This window comes from Aegilops tauschii, chromosome 2 (genome assembly GCF_002575655.3).
Source record: "Aegilops tauschii subsp. strangulata cultivar AL8/78 chromosome 2, Aet v6.0, whole genome shotgun sequence".
NCBI classification, from domain to species: Eukaryota; Viridiplantae; Streptophyta; class Magnoliopsida; order Poales; family Poaceae; genus Aegilops; species Aegilops tauschii.
The window spans coordinates 596,112,218-596,137,101 of NC_053036.3; the positions used below are offsets into that span (position 1 = coordinate 596,112,218).

A 24,884-nucleotide genomic window follows, 5' to 3' on the forward strand; every position below is an offset into this window, starting at 1 on the left:
CCACCCTTTGGAGCTGCGGTGAGTCACAAAAATTGTCCTCCATCACCGCAGAACCGTCCGAAATGTCCCATCTGGTCATCGGATCATCATCGGCCCCAAGCGGCGTGGAAGGCGCCTTCCTTGTCGGCGGAAAAATGGATGGGGTTGTGGGGGTTAGGCGCAGTAGAAGGAACACTTCCTCCTCAAGGTCCACAGTTTGAACTCCCTGCAGCATCACTTCCCTCTCGTGCTGCCTCCTTCGCCGGTCCCACTGGGCGACGTTCTCCGGCTTGTAGCTCGGCTCGATTGACGGGAGCCCCACAGCCGACGCGGAGACAACATCGATGGTAGCATTGGGGGAGGAGGTGACCGGCGATGACATCTAGGGCAGTGGATGAGACCGATGGTGCAGATGTGAGAGGAAGGGTGGACGACGGTGAGGGCACGGACACGGGAAATGGTGGATGGGCGCGGGACGGCGACGGTGGATTTGGTTGGCATGGTAACTTTGGTGCAATTTGAGGTGGGTCTGGCTTGTCGGGTCCAATGTGGCAGATGCCCACGGGCGCGCCCAGGCCTCCCCATATCATCCCCGGATTTGGGTTGGATATGAGGGGTGCCGGTCGAGGTGTTGAACCTCCTGGGAGGAGATACACAAGGCACAACACCAAGCCCGCAAAGCTCATCTGAAACCATTTTTCTGAGGAAGCACATATGAAACCTCATGGCATTATGAGCAACTACTAGATTAGGTCAACGTCAACATGTGGCGACCCCACAAGGGTGAGATCGGCCTAGTGTTTGAGTTGAGCACCATCTGCAGCCCGGCAACCAGAAGGGTGGTTGGACGGCGCGGTAGAAGCGCCCGGATACTGAAGACGGTGGTGTCAGGGCTCAAGCAGAGCACGCCCACACCATTTATGCGCACTCGTGTTGTGGAAGATAATAGGGAGGGGGTGGGTGCCCAAAGAGATCTTGTCGGCAATGATCCTCGAGATAGTGCAACTTAGGTCTCACTACTAGGAAAAGGGCTATAGATAATATGGGCATTAATGGCGCACCGCATATGTGGTGCGCCACTGCTATATAGCAGTGGCGCACTAGGTGCAGGTGCGCCATTAGTGTCCATATCACTAATGGCGCACCACACCCGCGGTGCGCCACTACTAACAATTTTTTTTCCAAAACTAGTAATGGCGCACCAGGGCACAGTGCGCCATTACTAGTTTTAACTAGTAATGGCGTACCACACACTCTGTGCGCCACTACTAACAAATTTTTTTTTACTTTTTTTTCAAAACTAGTAATGGCGCACCAGAGTATAGTGCGCCATTACTAGTTCAAACTAGTAATGGCGCACCACATCCACGGTGCGCCACTACTAACAATTTTTTTTTTTTGCAAAACTAGTAATGGCGCACCACGTGGCAGGTGCGCCATTAGTAACCAGGGTTACTAATGGCGCATTTTTAGGTGGTGCGCCATTAGTAACCTGAGACCAGCTAGATATTTTGGACAGCCACCTACCACACTCACTTTCCCCACTTCATTCTCTCCACCTCCTCCTCCAAGCCTGTCTCGGCTGCCTCCTCCTCTTCACCTCATTTGCACCATAGATTCACCCAAATTAAGTGGTTAAATTACCTTTTTTTTTGATAGGTAAGTAAGGGGAAAGCTTTCTTTATGTTGTAGATCTACTTTTTTCTCCCTCCAACAACGTGCACATGCACTTTTTATGGCCTAGCTAGATCTACGTATGTTTGTGGTGTTGCATATGTTTGTGGTGTTGCATATATGTTTGTGTTTCCAGGTACCGGTATTTGAAATGCGATAGTTGCCAATATTTTTCCGGAATGTTGATTCATTTCCGTTTCGGCGAGAATTTGGCACTATGCATTCTTTTTGGTCCTATTTTTAGGCAAAGTCATGCCAAATTTTTTTGGTTCTGAAATATCGTTTTGCTCTACCCCACAGGCGACCATGGTCCGCACGATGACCTAAGGCATCGTGAATAGGTTTTTGAGCTCCATGAAGGCCGAGATGCTTCAAAAGAACGAGACAGAGATAAGATGTCCGTGTCGAAGATGCAAGCTGAGGAGCCTTATGGACCCGGATTCCGTATAGGTGCGGGACCACCTGCTCTTGCGTGGTTTCATGGATGGCTATTGGTGGCAAGGTGATGAAGATGATTATGAAGTCGTCCATGGGGGCCGGGCAAGAAATGAGGAAGGGCGGCAAGACAACCGCGGCGAGGGCAGGCGAGAAGACGAAGAATCTCCAGGACATGATCATGAAGTAGATACAGTACACAGTCATCATGTAGAAGATGCCAGACATGATGATGAGGAAGATGCCGGAGCAGACGAAGGGCATGATCATGAAGATGAAGATGCCGGAGCAGACGACGATGGACCATCGATGGGCTGGGTGCACGACCTCATATTCAAGAGCTGCTTCTCAAGCAGACGGATAACGCAAGAGCTGCCGCCCGAGAGAAAGCCAAGCTGGATCAACTGGAGATAGACGCGGTTACTCCATTATATGAAGGATGCAGGCCCGAGGATACCCGCCTAAAAGTAACGCTCATGGCTCTGGAGATGAAGGTAAAACACAAAATGACCGACGCATGCTTCGACGAGAACATGTCATTCTGGCACGAACGTCTTACCAAGGGGAACAAGTGCCCGACCAGTTTCGAGGAGGTGAAGAAAATCATGTGTCCTCTGGATTTACCACACGTGAAATACCATGTGTGCATGAACAATTGCATCATTTATCGGGACGAGCACGCGGAGTCTACCATATGTCCGGTGTGCGGCGTCACTCGATACAAGAAGAGGAAGAAAGCTCCTCGAAAAGTGGTGTGGTACTTTCCGATCACTCCTCGTCTGCAGCGGTATTTCGCGGACCCTAAGCTAGCAAAGCTCCTGCGTTGGCACGCGGATAGGGAGGAGAAGAAGCGAGAAGATGACGGAAATGATCCGGAGATAAATAAAAAAGACAAGATGCTGAGTCACCCTAAGGGTGCGAGCCAGTGGCAAGCGTTGAACTTCGAACACCCAGAATTTGGGGATGATCCAAGGAACATCGTGCTGGGCGCGAGCACTGATGGAGTCAATCCGTTTGGCAGCCAGAGAAGCACACATAGCACCTGGCCTGTGTTTGTGTGGATGTACAACCTTCCCCCCCTGGTTGTGCATGAAGAGGAAGTACATTCACATGAGTCGACTTCGAGGGTCGACTCGCCGACTTTGAAAGAGCAAACCTAGTCGCGCTACAACACATAGACGTGGTCGATCCTTGGGTGGTAGAGCACAAAACCTTTATTGAGAAGACGTACAATGACCGAGGCCAACAGAGGGCGGACGGAGATATAATCAAAGAGCACAACTCATGTTTCACGCGTTGGTTCAAGGAGAAGCTTCTGTCGTACCCTTTACATGAGGATTCTTCCGCGGAAGAAAAACTCATATTCGCCTTGTCACAGGGCGCCGAGCACAACCTGATGACCTATGAGGCGTACGATATCAACGGCTACACATTCTACACCGAGGGAAAGGACATGAAGAGCGATGGTTATCAGAACTCCGGGGTAACGATGGAATCCTACACTGGTAACGACAAGGACAGATACTACGGAAGGATCGAGGAGATCTAGGAGCTGAGCTATGCTGGAGAGAAGGTCCCGATGTTCCGTGTCGGATGGGCCAAGAGCGTCCTAAAAGAAGACCGGTATTTCACCACCATGGTTATACCCGAAGCCAAATCCAAGACCGCGGGCGCAAACGTCACCGCGAAAAATGAGCCATGGGTACTGGCTTCCCAAGTGGACCAATGCTTCTTCATTACCGACCCGTCAAAGCCCAGTCGTTTTATCGTGAGGAGAGGCAAAAGGAAGATCATCGGAATGGATGGAGTCGCCAATGAGCAAGACTTTGACAAGTACGGCGACCCGAAGATGGAACATGATGACGACGATGAAGTGCCATACACCACAAGAAGAAGCAGGACCACCCTACCTAAAGGACGTCCGTTCAACACAAGAACTCCATTTGCGAAAAAGAAGGGCAAGAAGATTGTGAAAAGATAGCTAGCTAAGATCGATTGTATTTAAATCGTAGTCTTCATTTCTCGATTGTATTTCGACATATTGAAATGATATTTCTTCTGTTCTAGTCCTCATGAATATTTATTTATGTTTATTATGGTATTGAATTTCTAACTCACAAAAAGTATTGAATTTGTTAATATTTTTTGAACTCATGAATATTTTTAAATTTCATGGGCACTTTTTGAATTCATGAATATTTTTTCAAATTTAATGATATTTTTCATATTCATAAATGTTTTACCAATTCACAACTGAATGCAACTAAAAATCCAAAAAAATATTGATGATATTTTTAAATAACAAATTTGATGATATTTTTTCATATTCATAAATATTTTGAAATAACAAATTTGATGATATTTTTTCACATTCATAAATGTTTTCAAATTTGATCGTCATTTTCTAAAAACTTATTAATGGCGCACCAGGAGAAGGTGCGCCATTGCTATCAATGTACTTATGGCGCACCCCTAGGAGGTGCGCCATTGGTATACCAATTTTTATGATATTTTTTAAAAAAAATTCAAATAACAAATTTGATGATATTTTCAAATATCAAATTTGATGATATTTTTCATATTCATAAATATTTTCAAATAACAAATTTGATGATATTTTTTCACATTCATAAATGCTTTTTAATTATCGTCATTTTCTAAAAAATTATTAGGCGCAACTAAAAATAATAATAATAAAAGAGTTACTTATGGCGCACCCCTCGGTGGTGCGCCATTGCTATGGATGTACTTATGGCGCACCCCTCGGTGGTGCGCCATTGCTATGGATGTACTTATGGCGCACCCCTGGGAGGTGCGCCATTGCTAACCTTCCCCCCTCTATCCCTTTCCCCCTCGCCCCCCGCGCCAGATCCCCCTCCATCTCGATCGCTATCCCCCTCGCCAGATCCCCCTCGCCGCCGACGACCCCCCGCACCCTCCCCCGCTCCACCGCCGCCGACGACCCCCCGCACCCTCCCCTGTCTCCTTGCTCGGTTCCCCCGAACGGAATCGGCCGAGCGCACCACCCACCCCCTCCCTCCCCCCCGAGCGCCGCCTCCTCCCCGAGCCCACCACCGGAGCCCTTCCCGAGCGCGAGACCTAGGGTTCAAGCCGCCGCTGCCGGCCCTCCGCCGCGGCGCGCCCAGCCGGCCGAACCCTCCGCGGCCCCCGCCTCCCCGAGCGCGGCCGCCGCGCGTCACCGCGGCCACCGACTGCCCCATGCTCCGTCGTCATGCCTAGGAGCTGCGCCAAGCTCCGCTACGCTATCTTGGAGGATCCTCGCCGTCGTGGGTCCTGTCGCCCCCCCCCCCACTTGCCAAGGTCCGGCTCCCCCCTCTTCTCGCCCCCACTCCAAAATGCTTCTTTTCAGTACAAGATCACCGAAACTTGGGAGATTCTTTAGCAAGTTCACTGTAAAATTGAGTACAAGATCTCTGAAAATTTTCAGGAGTCTATGTTCTGCGGTCACTGAATTTTCTGAAGTGTATGTTTACTGAATTTTTTGAATTTTCTGGAGTGTGTGCATTGGGGTGCTCCAGGGAGAGAGGATTCATGGCCATCCTATCTAGTTGCTGGGTGGAAAACTTGTTAGGTTCATAGTATTCATCAAGATTGGATTATAAACATATGGGTTTAGTTATGTTCATAGCAGCAGCACCAAGATTGGATTGATGTGGCTCCTCTTTTCTTGTGACATGTACTCACTGAATTTTAATTGACAGTAAAATTCAGTGTAATTTTGGTTAACTGAATTAAATGTAAATTCAGTTAACTCATAAAATTAAGTGAAACATTTGGTCTGATTGAAATGCAGCAAGTTTTTTGGGGGTCCTAATCAGTTTTCTTACAAAAACTTGCTTAAATGGCAGCAAGTTTGAATACAGTGTATGTTCCGTAGCTTGTTTAGAAAGATCACTGAATACAGTTTCTTGGGGGTCCTACAACTTCGATCATCCTGGTATTTCACTTTTCATGTTGATTGGAAGTATGCTCCCTTTGTTAGTGATCAGAGAACGAGCTGTCTATTGTTTCGTGTGTATTTGATGAAATCTCTGATGATGTGCCGTGTCTCCAGGTCTGGAGACCAACCAGGACAAGAGCAAGTGCCAGCAGCAGTTCGACAACTACAAGGAGTGCAAGAAGAGAGAGGTTCACCTTTGTTTCCCCAATTCTCTCTAGCCTTTTTCTGATGGTATATGATGGATGGCTTCCAATTGATGCGCCAATCTGTTTTTTGTCTTGTAACATGCGTTTGTTTCGTGCACTTGCTAAATGTTCAAGGGGGCTGTGGCTTGTGTCGGATAGCAAGTGCCAAACTTGGAACTGAAACTTGTTCAATGATTTTGCAGGTACCCCAAGAGGCCCTTGAGTTTGCCGGAATGTCGATTAACTTCCGTTCCGGCAAATTCGGGTACTCCATATGTCCTATTTTCAGCAAAGGTCATGCTGAAATTTTTCATGAATTTTAGCATGACTTTGCTAAAAAATACGACATATGGGGTACTTGCGACTAATGCATGGGCCGGGGTATCTTAGTACTTAATCTGTAGATTTCCAAAATTGTTCCTTGACAATTATTGGCAACTAGCTGTATTCCTCTATCTGAGATATTCTGTGTACATGCAATATATATCCAATCAGTGGGATAAAAAGCCACAAGAAAGTAGAGCTGGACATGTAAGATGCAATCTACTAATGCTTCCTTATCACCCTGTTATGCTCAGCCCAACACTCCCAGACAAGATTGGTGATAGATAGATATCGTTCCCATCTTTTGTTACAAGCTAAATTATGTTCCTTGACTCCAAAACCCTTAGTTAGACCATCTGCTACTTGATTCCCTGATATTACATGATTTAATTGAATTATACCATCATAGAACTTCCCCTTAATAAATAAAGGATCTATCTCCACATACTTGGTTCTGTCGTGTTGGATCGGGTTACTGTTATGCTTATAGCTGATTTAGTATTACACCACACCTTCAAAGGACCTTTTCCTAGCACCTTCATTCGGATAGAGGATTTCTACCCATAATATTTCACTAAGTCCTAGTGACATAGCTCTATACTCTACTTTGGCTGTTGATTTGGACACAACTAATTGCTGCTTAAACCCCTTCCCAGGACTGCATCTTAGATACGGCAAAATAGGCTATACTGCATCCATATGTCCACTCCTAGGATCAAGCATCTATCTGTCTACCACACTTGCGGCATAGGCAATGCCAGGTCTTATATGCCTTAAGTATAGGAGTCCCCCAACAAATCTGGCATCTCTTAGTACATTCTAAGAGATTTGCAGATTCCAAGGTAGATTCTATAGTTCCAAACAAGTAAGCATGAAATAGGAATGTAAATATGTGCACCTGATTCAAGTAAAAGAAGATTAATGTTGCATATTCCAATAAAAATGTGATAAAGAGAGCACCACCTATATATATTGAGTATTGATTCAGCATCACATGCTTTTTTGGAGATTGATATAGCAAAAATATTTGTACAAGAAGATCAAGGGTACCTAGGCAATATCACAAAACATCTCTCAATTGATCCCAAAACACCTAGGAAATATCACAAACATCTCTCAATTGTTCCTTGACAAGAACCAACTTTTTGGCGACATTCCTCGAGAATTAGGTTATTCGGTCAACTTAGAGATCTTGTTCCTTGACAATAACCAACTTTTTGACCAAACTTTTTTCGTATTTAGAGCGAAACATGGCCCACAACGATGAGGCCGGCGGTTCAGGCAAGGCATTCTGGGAGCTGTCCCAGGAGATGGAGGAAGAACCTCACCGCTATGAGGACGCCGCGGAAGACACCGATCCTGACTACACAACCCCTAGTGGCGTCGGGGATGACACCACTGATGGTGCCGCCGAGGATGCCACCACTGATGATGGAAGCGCACGCACAGATGGCAGCCAACCGAAGAGGCAACGGAATGACCGGCGCCCGAATGTGCTCGGCACCGTCAAGGAGGAATTTACTGAAGTGTCCTCCGAGGGGCATCCAACGGCGCCCAAAGAATTAGTCAAGGGGTACGCGGGACAGCTCGGGTGCATTCTCCGGAGCACCGTCTCGATCAACACCAAGAACCTAAGGCATCGTGACCGAGGGAATTTGCGCAACCTCCTCTTCACGAAGCTGCACGAACGATACAAGTTCCCTGGTGATTTCGCAAACACACGCCTCTCAGGAAATAAAGTGAACAGTGCCGCCCTCACGAAGATGAGCACGGCCCTGGCTACTTGGAGAGGCGCGGTGAAGAGAATGATTGAAAAAGGTGATAGTTATGAGAAGATCAAGGAGAAAAATCCTTCGATCAGCAAAGATGACTACAAGGAGTTCAAGATCAAGTGCGAGAGCAATGCAACCGCGGAATCAAGTCAGTGCGGGAAAGATATGCAGGACTTGAACTTAGGGGTCCACCAACTCGGTCCCGGCGGTTACAGAGTGGCGGAACCTATATGGGACAAGGAGGACACGGAGCGTGCCGAGCAAGGCCTACCGCCCCGCATCGAGAAATACCGTGACAAGCAGACCAGGAACTATGTCAGGGCCCGGTACAAGGTGGGCCCGGTAACAAAGGAGCTTACCACGGATCTGAAAACCAAGGCGCTTGAGCTTGTTCTAGTAAGGAATACACCCCCGCGTAATTAGCTCCATATGGTTGCATTCTAATTAATGAAGCCAAATTTCTAAATGGTTCACATTCCTTCCGCAGGAGACTGAAAGCAATAGCGCGGGGTCGTCTCAGAGCTCCCCTTGGGACAGCACCTTAAATAGGGCGTTGAACGTAATGAAAAACAAGGATAAGTTCAGTAAGCTGTCGTCAGCTGGTCGTGTGGCCGGCAAAGGCTTGTCCACAAAATGGTCGGAATACTATAACGCTGGTGGGCGAAAGGAGAGAAAGACCAGCTCGGAAAGCCAGTCGCGCGAGGTTCAAAAACTCAAGGCACAAGTGGCGCGGATTCCGGAGATGGTCCAAGAGCAAGTGCGAGACCAGCTGGGAGCGACGATCACCGCCATTGTGCCTACCTTGATTGAGGGGCTGCAGGCGTGGATTGCGAGCGACCAACAGGGGCCGCCCCCGGTTCCCGGCTTCACGGCCAGCAACTCACACAACACGCAGGCGGTGCCATTGGTGTCTCCGGCGCCGGCGCGGGGCATTGCAGCTTAATGCACCCGGGTGTGTGAAGAATACGCCGGCCGGCACCTCGGCAGCAAGCGGCCCCTCCGTCACTTGCACGCCCGCCGTTGGCAGTGCCTCGACATTAGCCGAGCTCAACGCCATCACGGTAACTAAGTCTCTCGGCCGATGACTTCATCTCCTTGCCTTTGACTGGGCATCCCTGACGCCCTACATGTTTTCGCAGGGCGCCGCCGACGTTCCATGTACTCTCCTGCACTTCGTGGGTGGCGAGTTGATCGATGTCGCCAAGGGTAGAATCGTTCAACCGGGCAACCCCGTGTTCCACGGTAATCCGATGCCACCCACTGTGTATAGGGTTCAACTGGTTTGGGTGCTGCCAGGCTGCGACGACTTGTTACCTCCGTTTCGACCCGCTGGGGCCGACGAAGATGATGTGATGACCCTCAGCGCCTGCTTAAGCTGGCCCCTGCTTTGGCCGAAGAGCCAGATTCGTTTGGGGGCGGGGGACACCACCCCACAGACAACACCGCCAGCCGTGCCGGCGCCAAGCCATGGCAAGACCGCCGCAACCCTACCGGACATGCCGGACATGCATATGGCACAGGATCCGGACATGCATATGGCACAGGATCCGGACGACGACGACGGTACAGTCACCAACGTCGATAAGTACTTCAACGAACATGGGTACGGTGACGAATTCTTGCGGCCTCCTTCTCAAGAACCCAACCCTGCAAAAGACGACCGCGATCTAGCTGATACCGCAGAGAAACCAAATTGCAACAGGCGTCGTCTGGCGTTCAGTTCTCAGGAGACGCCTCTAGCTGCCGCCTTCACCGAGCCTCAGATAGCCGAGGTGCAAAATATTATCAGCCCCAACACACTCAAGAAGGCGGTCTCTGAGCAGAACTCGATCCCATTACAGCAGAAGAAGAAGGGACGGAAAAGGAAGAGTAACAAGGGTGCGAGCCAGCCGGCACCGAGTACGATCCGTGCTCAGGACGGGCCACCTTCACCTAAGGATATCTCAAGGAGGGTGCATGTGGCGGGTAGGCCGATGCTACCGACTAATCTACTCAATGCTGCAATCGGTGCTATGCGGAGTCTGCATGACAGTGTTCTTTCTTTGGAGAAGCGGCGTCTCTCCGAGAATGATGTGGCATACCCGATTTTCGTGGCCAAGGTGCCAGAGGGCAAGGGCTTTGTGGATAGCGCCATCGGGGGTATGATCGTCCTGCGATTTGATGACATCTTCACTATGTTTAACCTTCATCCGCTGCACTACACCTTCGTTCGGCTATTTTCGCTGAGTATGGAGATGCGGATCATTAGAGACAAGACCCCGGACATCGTGATAGTCGACCCCTTCTACATGCGTGCCAAGATCTTGGGCAGCGCTGGGGACCGGCAAGTCGCGAGTTCATACCTCGAAGGCGTCATTCCGGCAAACCCAGATAAGGATAACTTCCTCGTGCCTTACTTTCCCGAGTAAGTCATCCCCTCACCGTCCCATAACATATGATTTCTTAGATTTCGATCGTTCTTTTTTTTCTAACATTCTGTGTTTTGTGCAGTGACACACATTGCACACTCATCCTCTTAAGCCCTAAATATTCCATGGCCACGTATTTCGACTTGGACCGTCAGTCGAAGAAAGACTACACAAATATCAAGAAAGTTCTTGATGATGTTCTCCCCGGCTACGCCAGATCTGGAGGCACCTTCAGCAGGCCAATTCGTAGGTACGGCAAGCACGTGTTCACCCACAATACGATGTTCCTCTGCGTCAAGCAGCCGCCTGGCGGTCAGAAGGATGCCTACTACGCCCTCCATCACATGCGGGCGATCATACGGGACCATAATCACCTTCTGCTACCAAATAATCTCAAAGATTGGGCCGCACGCTTGTCGGCAATCCAGGACGCGGACATCAGACAAGAATTCTTTCGCATCCAGTCGGAGTTTGCAGAAATCATCCATCAAGATGTCCTTCGTACCTCGGGGCAGTTCTACCTCAGATATCAATCGTCCAACAGTGAGATAGAAACAACGCTACAAATGCAGGCTGACAACGCCCGCGATTTCATGACCATCACGAAAGACGGCGGCTTCATCCACGCTCCGGTCCCTGAGTCGAGTCGAAAGTAGTGATGCTATGTAGTTCTGAAATATCGATTAGCTCATGTTGTAATTAAAATTTAATGAACTTGTATGTCTCTTTGGTTTAGTCGTTCAACTTATATGTAATCGATGCTATTTATTAGTAGGACCATGAATCGTGCTATTAATGTGTTGCTTTTCTCTTCCGATCCTTTTGTTGCATACTTATATATTGCTTATTATGTATTGTCTGTGAATTGCTACTAACGTTTTGTTTGGCTAGTGCATAGAGATGCCGTCGTATGTCGTGTACAAGAGTAAGGTTCCCGGTGTCTACGACGACTCGGAGGAGTGTCGGAGACAGGTTCACCGTTTCAGCGGTAACAGTTACAAAGGGTACACCACTAGGACGGAGGCGAAAGCTAGATACGCGCGCTATCTAGCAGGAGAAAGGAGGGAGCGTTGGAGGAACCGGATGAAGACCAGTTTCATCGTGATGATGCTCATCGTGATGACCGCAGCTCTCTTCTATGTGATGGTAGTTTAGATGATCGATATCAACTTGTAATGTGAAGAAAAACTCGCTACTCGTGGTCTCGAGACTTGTAATGTTCTAACTTTGTTCGGTCTTTTGAATTCGGAGACTAATATGATAAATTGTATTCGGAGACTAATCTTCTATTGTATTCGATAAATCTGTTGTTTATATGTTGTGCTGTCTATATTCTGTGCAGTAATATATTTTGTAACCTGTGCAAATATCAGAAAAAAATTCCTAATATTCATACTAGTGGCGCACTGCAATAAACACACTACTGGCACATTATCAAGAAGTGCGTCATTAGTAACCCAGAGCACAAGGTAAATATGACCCCTGGGAGGCGTAGTAATGGCGCACCGTTTGACATACTAATGGCGCACTCCACGATGCGCCACTATTGTCTGGTATACTAATGACGCACCAGGGGTGCGCCATTAGTATTAGTTACTAGTGGCGTGATGATAGTGGCGCACCTGTAGTGCGACATTAATGACCAAAACAGGTGCGTCACTAATTAGCCTTTTCCTAGTAGTGTCTTCTCTTATGAGTGTCTACTCAGTTTTAGTGGGGCGCGGGACTTGGGAGTCCCTAGACATTTTGACCAATGATATGACCTAGTCGCACCCGTAAAGTCACCCTCTCGAGCGGGTACCCTTACTCACCAACAACAATGTTTGTCGATGCTTTGTGTCGGCCCAAAAAGCATGACCCAGGTCCGAGCACTACTCGGCCCAAATAGAAATCATAGAGATGAACGTGAAGAGCTTCTCACCTGGGGAGAGGGCCTCCACCCATGAGATGCATGATGATGATGACCTCCATCGTCGACTACCGGGTGAGTTCCCTGCTCCATCTACCTAGATCACATAGGCCAACAACTCTAACCATCCTATATATATATATAAAGTCGATGACAATATGTGTTTGTTCATTGTCCAACACATAAAAAGTCGATGACAATAGGTTGGTCTCTGATGTTAACACAAATGTTTGGTTTCGGTTTCACGTGCTTCGGTTTGTTCATTGCCCTCTATATTCACTCGTAGGGGCAACAACAGGAAGTGGCACGTTCAACCGAACCGTGTGTACCTTGAGGGTAGGTGCATGAATACTTGGTACTCTTCCATTTTAATCACCGTACTGATAATGCCACCAATAAACAAATTTTATGAACATTATATTTAGGCGGGTGGAAACTGCCAGCTCTTAATCTTAAAAGTTATTTGGTGATACAAAACCCCCAGAGATCGAGATTTTTTGCTATCTAATTTGCTTTTTGACACACATCGGGGGTACTAACATCTTATTTTACCAAAAACACAAGAACGGGGCTTTATGCGTATTTGAGACAACAATATTTTGTTTCGATCACATACTGATCGTCAGCTGGCGTATATATCAGTAGGGAAGAATCCCTGTGGTCCTGCCATACTCGACGAGGTTGTCAAAGATCTCACCCAGGTCATTATACTTGAACACGAACCCTTCCCCGATGAGCTTGTCAGACGACAGACACACTTTCGGCTTCTCCGGGGATCCATCAAAGCTACATAAGCATACTTGGATGTTGTTAAACCCACATAAAGATAAATATTTGCGTGCCTGCATTCGAGCAGTCCAAACTTTAAACAGCCGACTCAAGTACCGTTCAGGTTGCACATTGTATTGTGGATACTTCTCTGCCAAGAAACGGGAGAGCTGCAGGACTGTAGTGTTGTGGCTGCAGCAGATGTACCTGCCGGAGGAGGACTCATTCTCGGCCACGAACACCTTGGCGCGGCATAGGTCTTCAACGTGGCTTATCGCCATGGAGTCCGTGATCAATTGCAGGCCTATCAGCATGTTCAGGAATGTCTCGTCGCCTGGTAAACGCACATGTCAAGAGGACACCATGTCAGAAGAACACGGGATTGGAATGAGAGCTTGCTTGCCAGTTGCCACATCTCTCAGTTGGCAACCACTGACCGAGCTGTAAAAACAACTGAGAAATGCTATAGCATGGACGCCTTTCTCACCGGACAACAGGGAGAGGGTGAGGGGGACGCTAGTTTTGGCCTTGGAGAGCGGCGCCGCACCCAAGGTGAACACAGGCAACACGGTGACGAGGCTGATGCCGTTCTCCTCCGCGAATTCACTCGCCGCCTTTTCCAAAAGCACCTTCGAGACGGCATACGCCTGCCATGTAAATTACGTACATAAAACGGACACCAACGTTACGTGATTTATTTCCATGAATTTAAATGTCTAGGAGAGAGTTTGCAGCTGCACACACAAAAGATTATGTACCCAAATTGGTGGCTTGTTTGTTCTGAGGTACTCGACGTCGGACCATGAGCCCTCGTCCAGCACATGGCCGCCACCGTGCAACGGCCTCCTGGACACCGCGGCATCCGAAGACGTCAGGACCACCCGTTTCACCGTCCCGGCTCTCACGCACGACCTCATCACGTTGAGAGTCCCTTGGACGGCGGCTTCGATCATATCCTTCTGCCGCCAGACACAAAGAACGATATAAAATTTAAAAAGTTACAAAAAATACCCCATCATGGCTGTGTCATGTGTGCATCGCTAGATGCAAAGCCAGGGGGTAATCCTTCCTTTCAAAAAAAGACCGACATCACGTTTTCTGTCAGCTGCGGAGCGCACTGTTGGCTTTTGATAAAAAAAAACTCAGACCATTCAGTGTTAGATTGATCTCTTCCCCAATGGGCCCAACGGTCCATTGGACCCTTGACCCACGCCCTGATCGGGGGCGTCCAGCCCAAGCAAGGCTGGTGGGCCCCTGTCGCGGCACAAGGTACGAGTTTTGCCGCCGCCACTGCTTCCCACTCCTAACCCTAGTCCGATCGAGAGGGAGGCGCTGAAGCGATGGGAAGCTCCACCGCCACCACTCACGCACTCTCTGCCATCACCGCCGTAGCCATCCACCATGGCCACTTCGGCGGGTTCATCCACCTATGGTAAAGGTAAACCACCGCAAACCATTGATCTAATCTAGCCTAGTGATCCACAGCATCTATCATTCAAGACTAGCCCTTGGAGGTATATTCTTATAGAAGGAATTCTCTAAGCACCGACATGATATCAGAGTGAACAAGATCCCAAGTCTAATTCTTTGCCTAAGAGAGATCATGTGATAACTGACAACATAAATTTGTCTCCAAGTCCCAACTCCGTACATCACCGTCAGATATTCAGATGCCAGATCAAAGAACAATCATGCAAATGAAAGCGAAGATTGTGGGAGGTGGATGTTTACCTCAGGATCTGCTGGATCCATGTTCATCGGAGCAGCAACAAGGAAGGCGTAGTCGCAGCCAGAAACCGCTTTGTCGAAGCTACCTTCCACGTCCAGTTGGGCACCGATGACCTCCAAGGGGCCAAGTGCTTGCAAATCCTTGAGGTGGGAGTTCTTTTCCATGTCATCTTCATACAAATACAAAATCTTGAGAGTCTTGGGAATTTTGGATCAAAAACAGTTTCCAACAATTTCAGCACAAGTGATAGTATGCAAAACACTTTGATTTGGAACTTGGAAGGCATGTTTTGCAGTCTAAATATACCAAATAAATAAATAAATAAATACATGGCAAAGTCCAAAGAACGTAACTCTGAATGGAAGATTTGCTGGAGTACATAAAAAAGAGAACTAGAAACGAAGAAACAAGGACCAAACCGGGGTCTCTGACGGTCGTCTTGACCGCGTAGCCTTTCTCGAGCAGCAGCTTGATGAGTACTGCAGCGATGTAGCCGCTCCCTCCGGTGACGCACGCCGTCTTCCTTCCCTCGGCCGCCGACATCTCGATCAGTACCTCTCCTGCCAAACAGAACGACGATTCGCTAGCTCACTGCTCCCGATGTTGCCACTCTGCAGAGAACCTGCATTTATACTGTGTACAGATAACTAACAAGTCCCAGGTTGGTGGTGAATGACAAAGAGTTTTCCAGCAGTTGAAACTTGAAAGTGACCTGCATGCTCATCGCTGACGCTAGACAGCAGGTAAGATTTTTGTGCATGAAGACTCTTAGCCGGCCGGCTGTATGCATGGCTGCTAACGCTAAAGTGACATAGGTAAGGTTGATGTGCACTGTACGGTACATATACTACTACCGGAGGGAGTACAATACAAACTTTTGAACGTGGAGTTGTTGACGATGGCTGCTATCTTTATCTTTATTTTATCTTCTCTAATCTAATAATAAAGCTGCTATCGCTTCTGCCTGTTCACCCGTCGTGGTTGTTTTGCAAATAGGCCCTCCTGTTTTCTAGAAATTGCACCCGCAGTCTCTTTTAAGTGATATCTAGGAACACATTTCGATTTTACAAATTGACCCCTCAATTTATTAGAATTCCGCCAGCGCTCCTTTGTACATCTTATCCAACCAGTGGCAGAGAAGGTCGAAGGGGGGATGGCTCCGGCGGGGCTCTCGTCGGCGAGCTCGTCGGCCAGCAGCCGCGGTGAGGCGCTCGTCGGCCGGTGGCTATGGCCCTGCTGGGTGGAGAAGATTGGCGGTGGCGTCAGATCTTCCCGTCGTCCGGTTCATCTCGTGCACCACCACGTCCACCGCTTCGCCCCTCATCGCGCGCGTGAGCGCTGCCATGGTGTATATGGCGCTCATCCTCCCCCGCTCCCCGGGACCTGCCCCGCTCGGCCCATCGACGACGACCACGTCCCACCTCGCATCGAGCACCTCCCGTGGCAAGGAGGTCAGCGCCAGCCGGCAGCCCAACTTGCGCACCGTCCCCGTCGGGCGCCAGCACACCGGGCTCGACCTCGCGCGCGGCAGCACTGCCCACGCCTCCCCGGCCGGGTCGGGGTACCTTGAAACATGGACGGCCGCCGAGCTGCTGAGGCCTCGCCCAACGAGCACGCCCCGCGCGCTGTCAGTTAAAAGATAGGGTTTAGGGTTTTGCATGGGGGTTAACATCCACCTCACATCTCTTTATATAGATGAACAGATTACAAGTATATACATATTCATATACGTGTACAATTACAATGTAGACTAGACCCTACTTTACATGCCCCCTCAATCTGAACTAAATACAAGATTCGAATTGGTTCTAAAGCGGTTTAACATCTGTCGAGTGGCGGGTTTAGTAAATACATCCCCCAACTGGTCATCTGTTGAAATGAACCTAACTTCCAATGCACCTGCAGCTACTCGTTCCCTCACAAAATGGAAATCTATCTCGATGTGTTTGGTCCGAGCATGAAACACTGGATTCGCTGTCAGGTAAGTTGCCCCTAAATTATCACACCATAATATAGGCATGCGCTACCGTGTAACTCCAAGTTCTGTGAGAACTGAGTCTATCCATATGGCTTCAGCCGCGCCATTGGCCAATGCCTTATACTCTGCCTCGGTGCTAGATCTCGAGACTGTGGGCTGCTTCTTTGACCTCCAAGATATAAGATTGGGTCCAACTGAAGGAAATATGCCCTAGAGGCAATAATAAATTTGTTATTTATATTTCGTTATATCATGATAAATGTTTATTATTCATGCTAGAATTGTATTAACCGGAAACTTAGTACATGTGTGAATACATAGACAAAACAAAGTGTCCCTAGTATGCCTCGACTTCACTAGCTCGTTAATCAAAGATGGTTATGTTTCCTGACCATAGACATGTGTTGTCATTTGATGAACGGGATCACATCATTAGAGAATGATGTGATGGACAAGATCCATCCGTTAGCTTAGCATAATGATCGATAAGTTTTATTGCTATTGCTTTCTTCATGACCTATCCATGTTCCTCTGACTATGAGATTATGCAACTTCCAAATACCGGAGGAACACCTTGTGTGCTATCAAACGTCACAACGTAAATGGGTGATTATAAAGATGCTCTACGGGTGTCTCCGAAGGTGTTTGTTGGGTTGGCATAGATCGAGATTAGGATTTGTCACTCCGTGTATCGGAGAGGTATCTCTGGACCCTCTCGGTAATGCTCATCACTATAAGCCTTGCAAGTGCTACCTCTTGAGCATGCGTTGGTTTTCCCTTGAAGAGGAAAGGGTGATGCAGCAAAGTAGCGTAAGTATTTCCCTCAGTTTTTGAGAACCAAGGTATCAATCCAGTAAGAGGCTACACGCAAATCCCTTGTACCTGCACAAACAAATAAGAACCTTGCAACGCGATAAAGGGGTTGTCAATCCCTTCGCGACCACTTGAAAAAGTGAGATCTAATAGAGATAATAAGATAAATATTTTTGGTATTTTTATGATATAGATTCGAAAGTAAAGATTGCAAAATAAAATAGATCGGAAACTTATATGATGGAAAATAGACCCGGGGGCCATAGGTTTCACTAGTGGCTTCTCTCAAGATAGCATAAGTATTTCGGTGGGTGAACAAATGACTGTCGAGCAATTGATAGAAAAGTGCATAGTTATGAGAATATCTAGGCATGATCATGTATATAGGCATCACGTCCGTGACAAGTAGATCGAAACGATTCTGCATCTACTACTTTTACTCCACACATCGACCGCTATCCAGCATGCATCTAGAGTATTAAGTTCATAAGAACAGAGTAACGCATTAGGCAAGATGACATGATGTAGAGGGATAAACTCAAGCAATATGATATAAACCCCATCTTTTTATCCTCGATGGCAACAATACAATACGTGCCTTGCTGCCCCTGCTGTCACTGGGAAAGGACACCACAAGATTGAACCCAAAGCCAAGCACTTCTCCCATTGCAAGAAAGATCAATCTAGTAGGCCAAACCAAACTGATAATTCAAAGAGACTTGCAAAGATAACAAATCATACATAAAAGAATTCAGAGGAGATTCAAATATTGTTCACAGATAATCTTAATCATAAACCCACAATTCATCGGATCTCGACAAACACACCGCAAAAAGAATTACATCGAATAGATCTCCAAGAAGATCGAGGTGAACTTTGTATTGAGATCCAAAGAGATAGAAGAAGCCATCTAGCTAATAACTATGGACCCGAAGGTCTGAGGTAAACTACTCACACATCACCGGAGAGGCTATGGTGTTGATGTAGAAGCCCTCTGTGATCGATTCCCCCTCCGGCGGAGCGCCGGAAAAGGCCCCAAGATGGGATCTCACGGGTACAGAAGGTTGCGGCGGTGGAAATAGGGTTTCATGGTGCTCTCAGATGTTTTCAGGGTATATGAGCATATATAGGCAAAAGAAGTCGGTCAGGGGAGCCAAGAGGGGCCGACGAGGGTGGGGGGCGCGCCTACCCCCCTGGGCGCGCCTCCCTGCCTCGTGGCCGCCTCGTTGCTTCCTTGACGTCCACTCCAAGTCTCCTAGATTGCGTTTGTTCCAAAAACGACTCTCCTGAAGGTTTCATTCCGTTTGATATTCCTTTTTTGCGAAACACTGAAATAGGCAAAAAAAATAGCAATTTGGACTAGGCCTCCGGTTAATAGGTTAGTTCCAAAATAGTATAAAAGTGTATAATAAAGCCCATTAAACATCCAAAGCAGATAATATAATAGCATGGAACAATCAAAAATTATAGATACGTTGGAGACGTATCAAGCATCCCCAAGCTTAATTCATGCTCGTCCTCGAGTAGGTAAATGATAAAAACAACATTTTTGATGTGGAATGCTACCTAGCATAATTCTCAATGTAATTTTCTTTATTGTGGCATGAATGTTCAGATTCGAAAGATTCAAGACAAAAGTTTAATATTGACGTAAGAGTAATAATACTTCAAGCATACTAACAAAGTAATCATGTCTCCTCAAAATAACATGGCCAAAGAAAGTTATCCCTACAAAATTATATAGTCTGGCTATGCTCTATCTTCATCACACAAAATATTTAAATCATGCACAACCCCGGTTTCAGCCAAGCAATTGTTTCATACTTTAGTATTCTCAAACTTTTTCAATCTTCACGCAATACATGAGCGTGAGCCATGGACATAGCACTATAGGTGGAATAGGATGGTGGTTGTGGAGAAGAGAAAAAAAGGAGAAGATAGTCTCACATCAACTAGGCGTATCAACGGGCTATGGAGATGCCCATTAATAGATATCAATGTGAGTGAGTAGGGATTGCCATGCAACGGATGCACTAGAGCTATAAGTGTATGAAAGTTCATCAAAAGAAACTAAGTGGGTGTGCATCCAACTTGCTTGCTCACGAAGACCTAGGGAAATTTGAGGAAGCCCATCATTGGAATATACAAGCCAAGTTCTATAATGAAAAATTCCCACTAGCATATGAAGGTGAGAACATAGGAGACTCTCTATCATGAAGATCATGGTGCTACTTTGAAGCACACGTGTGGTAAAAGGATAGTAACATTGTCCCTTCTTTCTTTTTCTCTCATTTTTTCCTTTTTTTAAAGCTTCTTTGGCCTCTTTTATTTTTTGTAAAGTCCGGAGACTCGTCCCAACTTGTGAGGGAATCATTGCTTCCATCATCCTTTCCTCACATGAGACAATGCTCTAATAATGAAGATCATCACACTTTTATCTACTTACAACTCAAGAATCTTAGAAAAAAATATGACTCTATGTGAATGCCTCCGGCGGTGTACTGGGATAATGAATCAAGAGTGACATGTATGAAAGGATTATGAATGGTGGCTTTGCCACAAATAAGATGTCAACTACAAGATCATGTAAAGCAATATGATAATGGTGTAACGCGTCATAATAAACGAAACGGTGGAAAGTTGCATGGCAACATATCTCGGAATGGCTATGGAAATGCCATAATAGGTAGGTATGGTGGCTGTTTTGAGGAAGGTATATGGTGGGTGTATGATACCGGCGAAAGTTGCACGGCACAAGAGAGGCTAGCAATGGTGGAAGGGTGAGAGTGCGTATAATCCATGGACTCAACATTAGTCAAGAAGAACTCGCATACTTATTGCAAAAATCTACAAGTTATCAAAACAAAGTACTACACGCATGCTCCTAGGGGAAGGGTTGGTAGGAGTTAACCATCGCGCGATCCCGACCTCCACACCTAAGGAAGACAATCAATAAATAAATCATGCTCCAACTTCATCACATAACGGTTCACTATACGTGCATGCTACGGGAATCACAAACTTTTAACACAAGTATTCCTCAAATTCACAACTACTCAACTAGCATGACTCTAATATTACCATCCTCATATCTCAAAACAATCATCAAGTATCAAACTTCTCATAGTATTCAATGCACTTTATATGATAGTTTTTATTATACCTATCTTGGATGCTCATCATATTACGACTAAAATTTTAACCAAAGCAATTACCATGCTGTTCTAAAGGACTCTCAAAATAATATAAGTGAAGCATGAGAGATCAATAATTTCTATAAAATAAAACCACTGACGTGCTCTAAAAAGATATAAGTGAAGTACTAGAGCAAAATTATCTAGCTCAAAAGATATAAGTGAAACACATAGAGTATTCTAATAACTTCCGATTCATGTGTGTCTCTCCCAAAAGGTGTATACAGCAAGGATGATTGTGGTAAACTAAAAAGCAAAGACTCAAATCATACAAGGCGCTCCAAGCAAAACACATATCATGTGGTGAATAAAAATATAGCATCAAGTAAAGTTACCGATGGATGAAGACGAAAGAGGGGATGCCTTCCGGGGCATCCCCAAGCTTAGGCTTTTGGTTGTCCTTGAATTTTACCTTGGGGTGCCTTGGGAATCCCCAATCTTAGGCTCTTGCCACTCCTTATTCCATAATCCATCAAATCTTTACCCAAAAACTTGAAAACTTCACAACACAAAACTCAACAGAAAATCTCATGAGCTCCGTTAGCAAAATAAAACAAACCACCACTTTAAGGTACTGTAATGAACTCATTCTTTATTTATATTGGTGTTAAACCTACTGTATTCCAACTTCTCTATGGTTCATACCCCCCGATACTGGCCATAGATTCATCAAAATAAGCAAACAACACACGAAAAACAGAATCTGTCAAAAACATAACAGTCTGTAGCAACCTGTAACTTTTGAATACTTATGGAACCCAAAAAACTCTACCAAAATAGGAATCCTAGATAATTTGTTTATTAATCTTATGCAAAAACAATCAACTAAAAATCATGTTTCTGTGATTTATTAAAATTATTCTCGTGCGCGCAGAAGTTTCTGTTTTTCAGCAAGATCAAATTAACTATCACCCAAGAAGATCCTATAGGTTTTACTTGGCACAAACACTAATTAAAACATAAAACCACATCTAACCAGAGGCTATATGGATTATTTATTACTAAACAGGAAAAAAAAGCAAAGAACAAAAATAAAATTGGGTTGCCTCCGAACAAGCGCTATCGTTTAACGCCCTTAGCTAGGGATTGAGATTTCAATGATACTCACATGAAGACAAGAATTGCGGCACAAAGAGAGCATCATAAAGCATGTGAAAAACACATCTAAGTCTAACATACTTCATATGCATAGGCATCTTATAGGCAAACAAATTATCATAGCAAGCAAAAACTAGCATATGCAAGAAAGCGGAAAGAAACAATAGCAATCTCAACATAACTAGAGGTAATTTAGCAACATGAAAATTTCTAAAACCATATTTCCCTCTCTCATAATAATTAAATGTGGGATCATAAGAAAATTCAACAAAATATCTATCACATAAAATAGTTTCAACACGATCCACATGCATGCGAAGTTGACACTCTTCCAAAATAGTGGGATTAACATTAACTAAAGTCATGACCTCTCCAAACCCACTTCTATCAAAAACTTCATAAGATTGAACATTCTCCAAATATGTGGGATCTAAAGTTGACACTCTTCCAAACCCACTTTCAATACTATTGCAAACATTATTATCAATCTCATATTCATCATGGGGCTTAAATAAATTTTCAAGATCATAAGAAGAACCACCCCAATCATGATCATTGCAACAAGTAGTAGACATAGCAAAACTAGCATCCCCAAGCTTTGGGTTTTGCATATTATTAGCACAATTGACATCAAGAGAATTTATAGTAACATCATTGCAATCATGCTTTTGATTCAAGGAACTATCAAGTATGGGTGCAATAGCAATAATCTCATGCTTAACATAAGGAACTATAGCAAATTCATCTCCATAAATATTGGCATCATGGCCATAAGAGTAGCAAGCATCATGTTCGTCAAGGGATATTTCAATCAAATCATCGGAATCATCATTATCTATAAATTTATGCATATCATTATTTTCTTCCAAAGCAACGGTCATTCTCTCAATAAATTCTTTGACATACACATTATGAGCATAATTTTCATAGCAATATTTAAGTATGTCAAAATTTCCAGATTCGTAGAGAGTATTATCATACTTTTCAATCAAAGAAGCAACTTCATAAGCACCCTTAAAAGCAACAAATTCTTCAATTTGTTCGATATCGTAGTAACTATAAACACCCTTTGCATCAGAAGATAAGATTTCATTATCATTAAACTCACATAGGTAGGGGAGGTGTTTTTTAGGGTTCTTCGAGCAACAAGTAAAATCATAAATTTCACAAAGATTCCAAGCATAGCACAACAATCTGTTTATTTGATCCCGTAAGAGTCTCCCCTTTTCAGACAAATGGTGACGCACAAAATGAGCATGCTCATCTAAAGATTTCCCATCAACTAGGCTAGTTGGGGTTTCAGCACGAGCGCATAAGGATCGAAGATGATCCAAGTAGAACACTTTAAGTGGATCCATATCAATAGATTTTTAGCAAGCAAAGATGCAAGCAAATAGAAGGCACGTGGAAACACAAACAAAAAGACATACGGGAAGAAGGCGAAGAAAAGGCAAAGGTGAAGTGGGGGAGAGGAAAACGAGAGGCAAATGGCAAATAATGTAATGCGAGGGATAAGAGTTTGTGATGGGTACTTGGTATGTCTTGACTTGTGCGTAGACTCCCCGGCAATGGCGCCAGAAATCCTTCTTGCTACCTATTGAGCATGCGTTGGTTTTCCCTTGAAGAGGAAAGGGTGATGCAGCAAAGTAGCGTAAGTATTTCCCTCAGTTTTTGAGAACCAAGGTATCAATCCAGTAGGAGGCTACACTCAAATCCCTCGTACCTGCACAAACAAATAAGAACCTTGCAACCAACGCGATAAAGGAGTTGTCAATCCCTTCACGGCCACTTGCAAAAGTGAGATCTAATAGAGATAATAAGATAAATATTTTTGGTATTTTTATGATATAGATTCGAAAGGAAAGATTGCAAAATAAAATAGATCGAAAACTTATATGATGGAAAATAGACCCGGGGGCCATAGGTTTCACTAGTGGCTTCTCTCAAGATAGCATAAGTATTACGGTGGGTGAACAAATTACTGTCGAGCAATTGATAGAAAAGTGCATAGTTATGAGAATATCTAGGCATGATCATGTATATAGGCATCACGTCCGTGACAAGTAGATCGAAACGATTCTGCATCTACTACTTTTACTCCACACATCGACCGCTATCCAGCATGCATCTAGAGTATTAAGTTCATAAGAACAGAGTAACGCATTAGGAAAGATGACATGATGTAGAGGGATAAACTCAAGCAATATGATATAAACCCCATCTTTTTATCCTCGATGGCAACAATACAATACGTGCCTTGCTGCCCCTGCTGTCACTGGGAAAGGACACCGCAAGATTGAACCCAAAGCCAAGCACTTCTCCCATTGCAAGAAAGATCAATCTAGTAGGCCAAACCAAACTGATAATTCGAAGATACTTGCAAAGATAACAAATCATACATAAAAGAATTCAGAGGAGATTCAAATATTGTTCACAGATAATCTTAATCATAAACCCACAATTCATCGGATCTCGACAAACACACCGCAAAAAGAATTACATCGAATAGATCTCCAAGAAGATCGAGGAGAACTTTGTATTGAGATCCAAAGAGAGAGAAGAAGCCATCTAGCTAATAACTATGGACCCGAAGGTCTGAGGTAAACTACTCACACATCACCGGAGAGGCTATGGTGTTGATGTAGAAGCCCTCTATG

The 24,884-nt window shown here is 45.5% G+C and overlaps 1 protein-coding gene and 2 pseudogenes across 2 annotated transcripts; 1 reads left to right on the plus strand and 2 right to left on the minus strand.

Annotated features, from left to right (window-relative positions):
• The first annotated feature begins 8,892 nt into the window (after window positions 1–8,892).
• On the plus strand, window positions 8,893–12,405 carry LOC141041317 (uncharacterized; annotated as a pseudogene).
• Window positions 12,406–13,067: 662 nt separating this feature from the next.
• Window positions 13,068–15,743, minus strand: LOC109750081 (anthocyanidin reductase ((2S)-flavan-3-ol-forming)). 2 transcript variants are annotated; one of them, XM_020309039.4, is made up of 6 exons: window positions 15,564–15,743; window positions 15,147–15,313; window positions 14,174–14,374; window positions 13,903–14,062; window positions 13,533–13,749; window positions 13,068–13,433 (listed from the first exon to the last, which is right to left on the minus strand). In XM_020309039.4, the coding sequence occupies exons 1-6, from the start codon at window positions 15,685–15,687 to the stop codon at window positions 13,286–13,288; spliced, it is 1,017 nt and encodes a 338-aa protein (XP_020164628.1). In that variant the 5' UTR covers window positions 15,688–15,743; the 3' UTR covers window positions 13,068–13,285. The 2 variants fall into 2 exon arrangements, with proteins under 2 accessions (XP_020164628.1, XP_073365749.1); XM_073509648.1 differs by having other exon boundaries at window positions 13,068–13,749.
• A 626-nt stretch (window positions 15,744–16,369) lies between these two features.
• Window positions 16,370–24,884, minus strand: part of LOC109750088 (arabinogalactan O-methyltransferase 2-like) — a 31,465-nt pseudogene continuing 22,950 nt past the window's right edge.

What these genes read in the sequence shown, in the direction of transcription:
- LOC109750081 (XM_073509648.1), bottom strand. Translation starts at nt 15,687, where the DNA reads ATGTCGGCGGCCGAGGGAAGGAAGACGGCGTGCGTCACCGGAGGGAGC. An exon ending in TGGATCCAGCAGATCCTGAG is followed by an intron (nt 14,375 to 15,146) that starts GTAAACATCCAC and finishes GTCTGGCGGCAG; the next exon opens with AAGGATATGATCGAAGCCGC. An exon ending in CACCCTCTCCCTGTTGTCCG is followed by an intron (nt 13,750 to 13,902) that starts GTGAGAAAGGCG and finishes TGCGTTTACCAG; the next exon opens with GCGACGAGACATTCCTGAAC.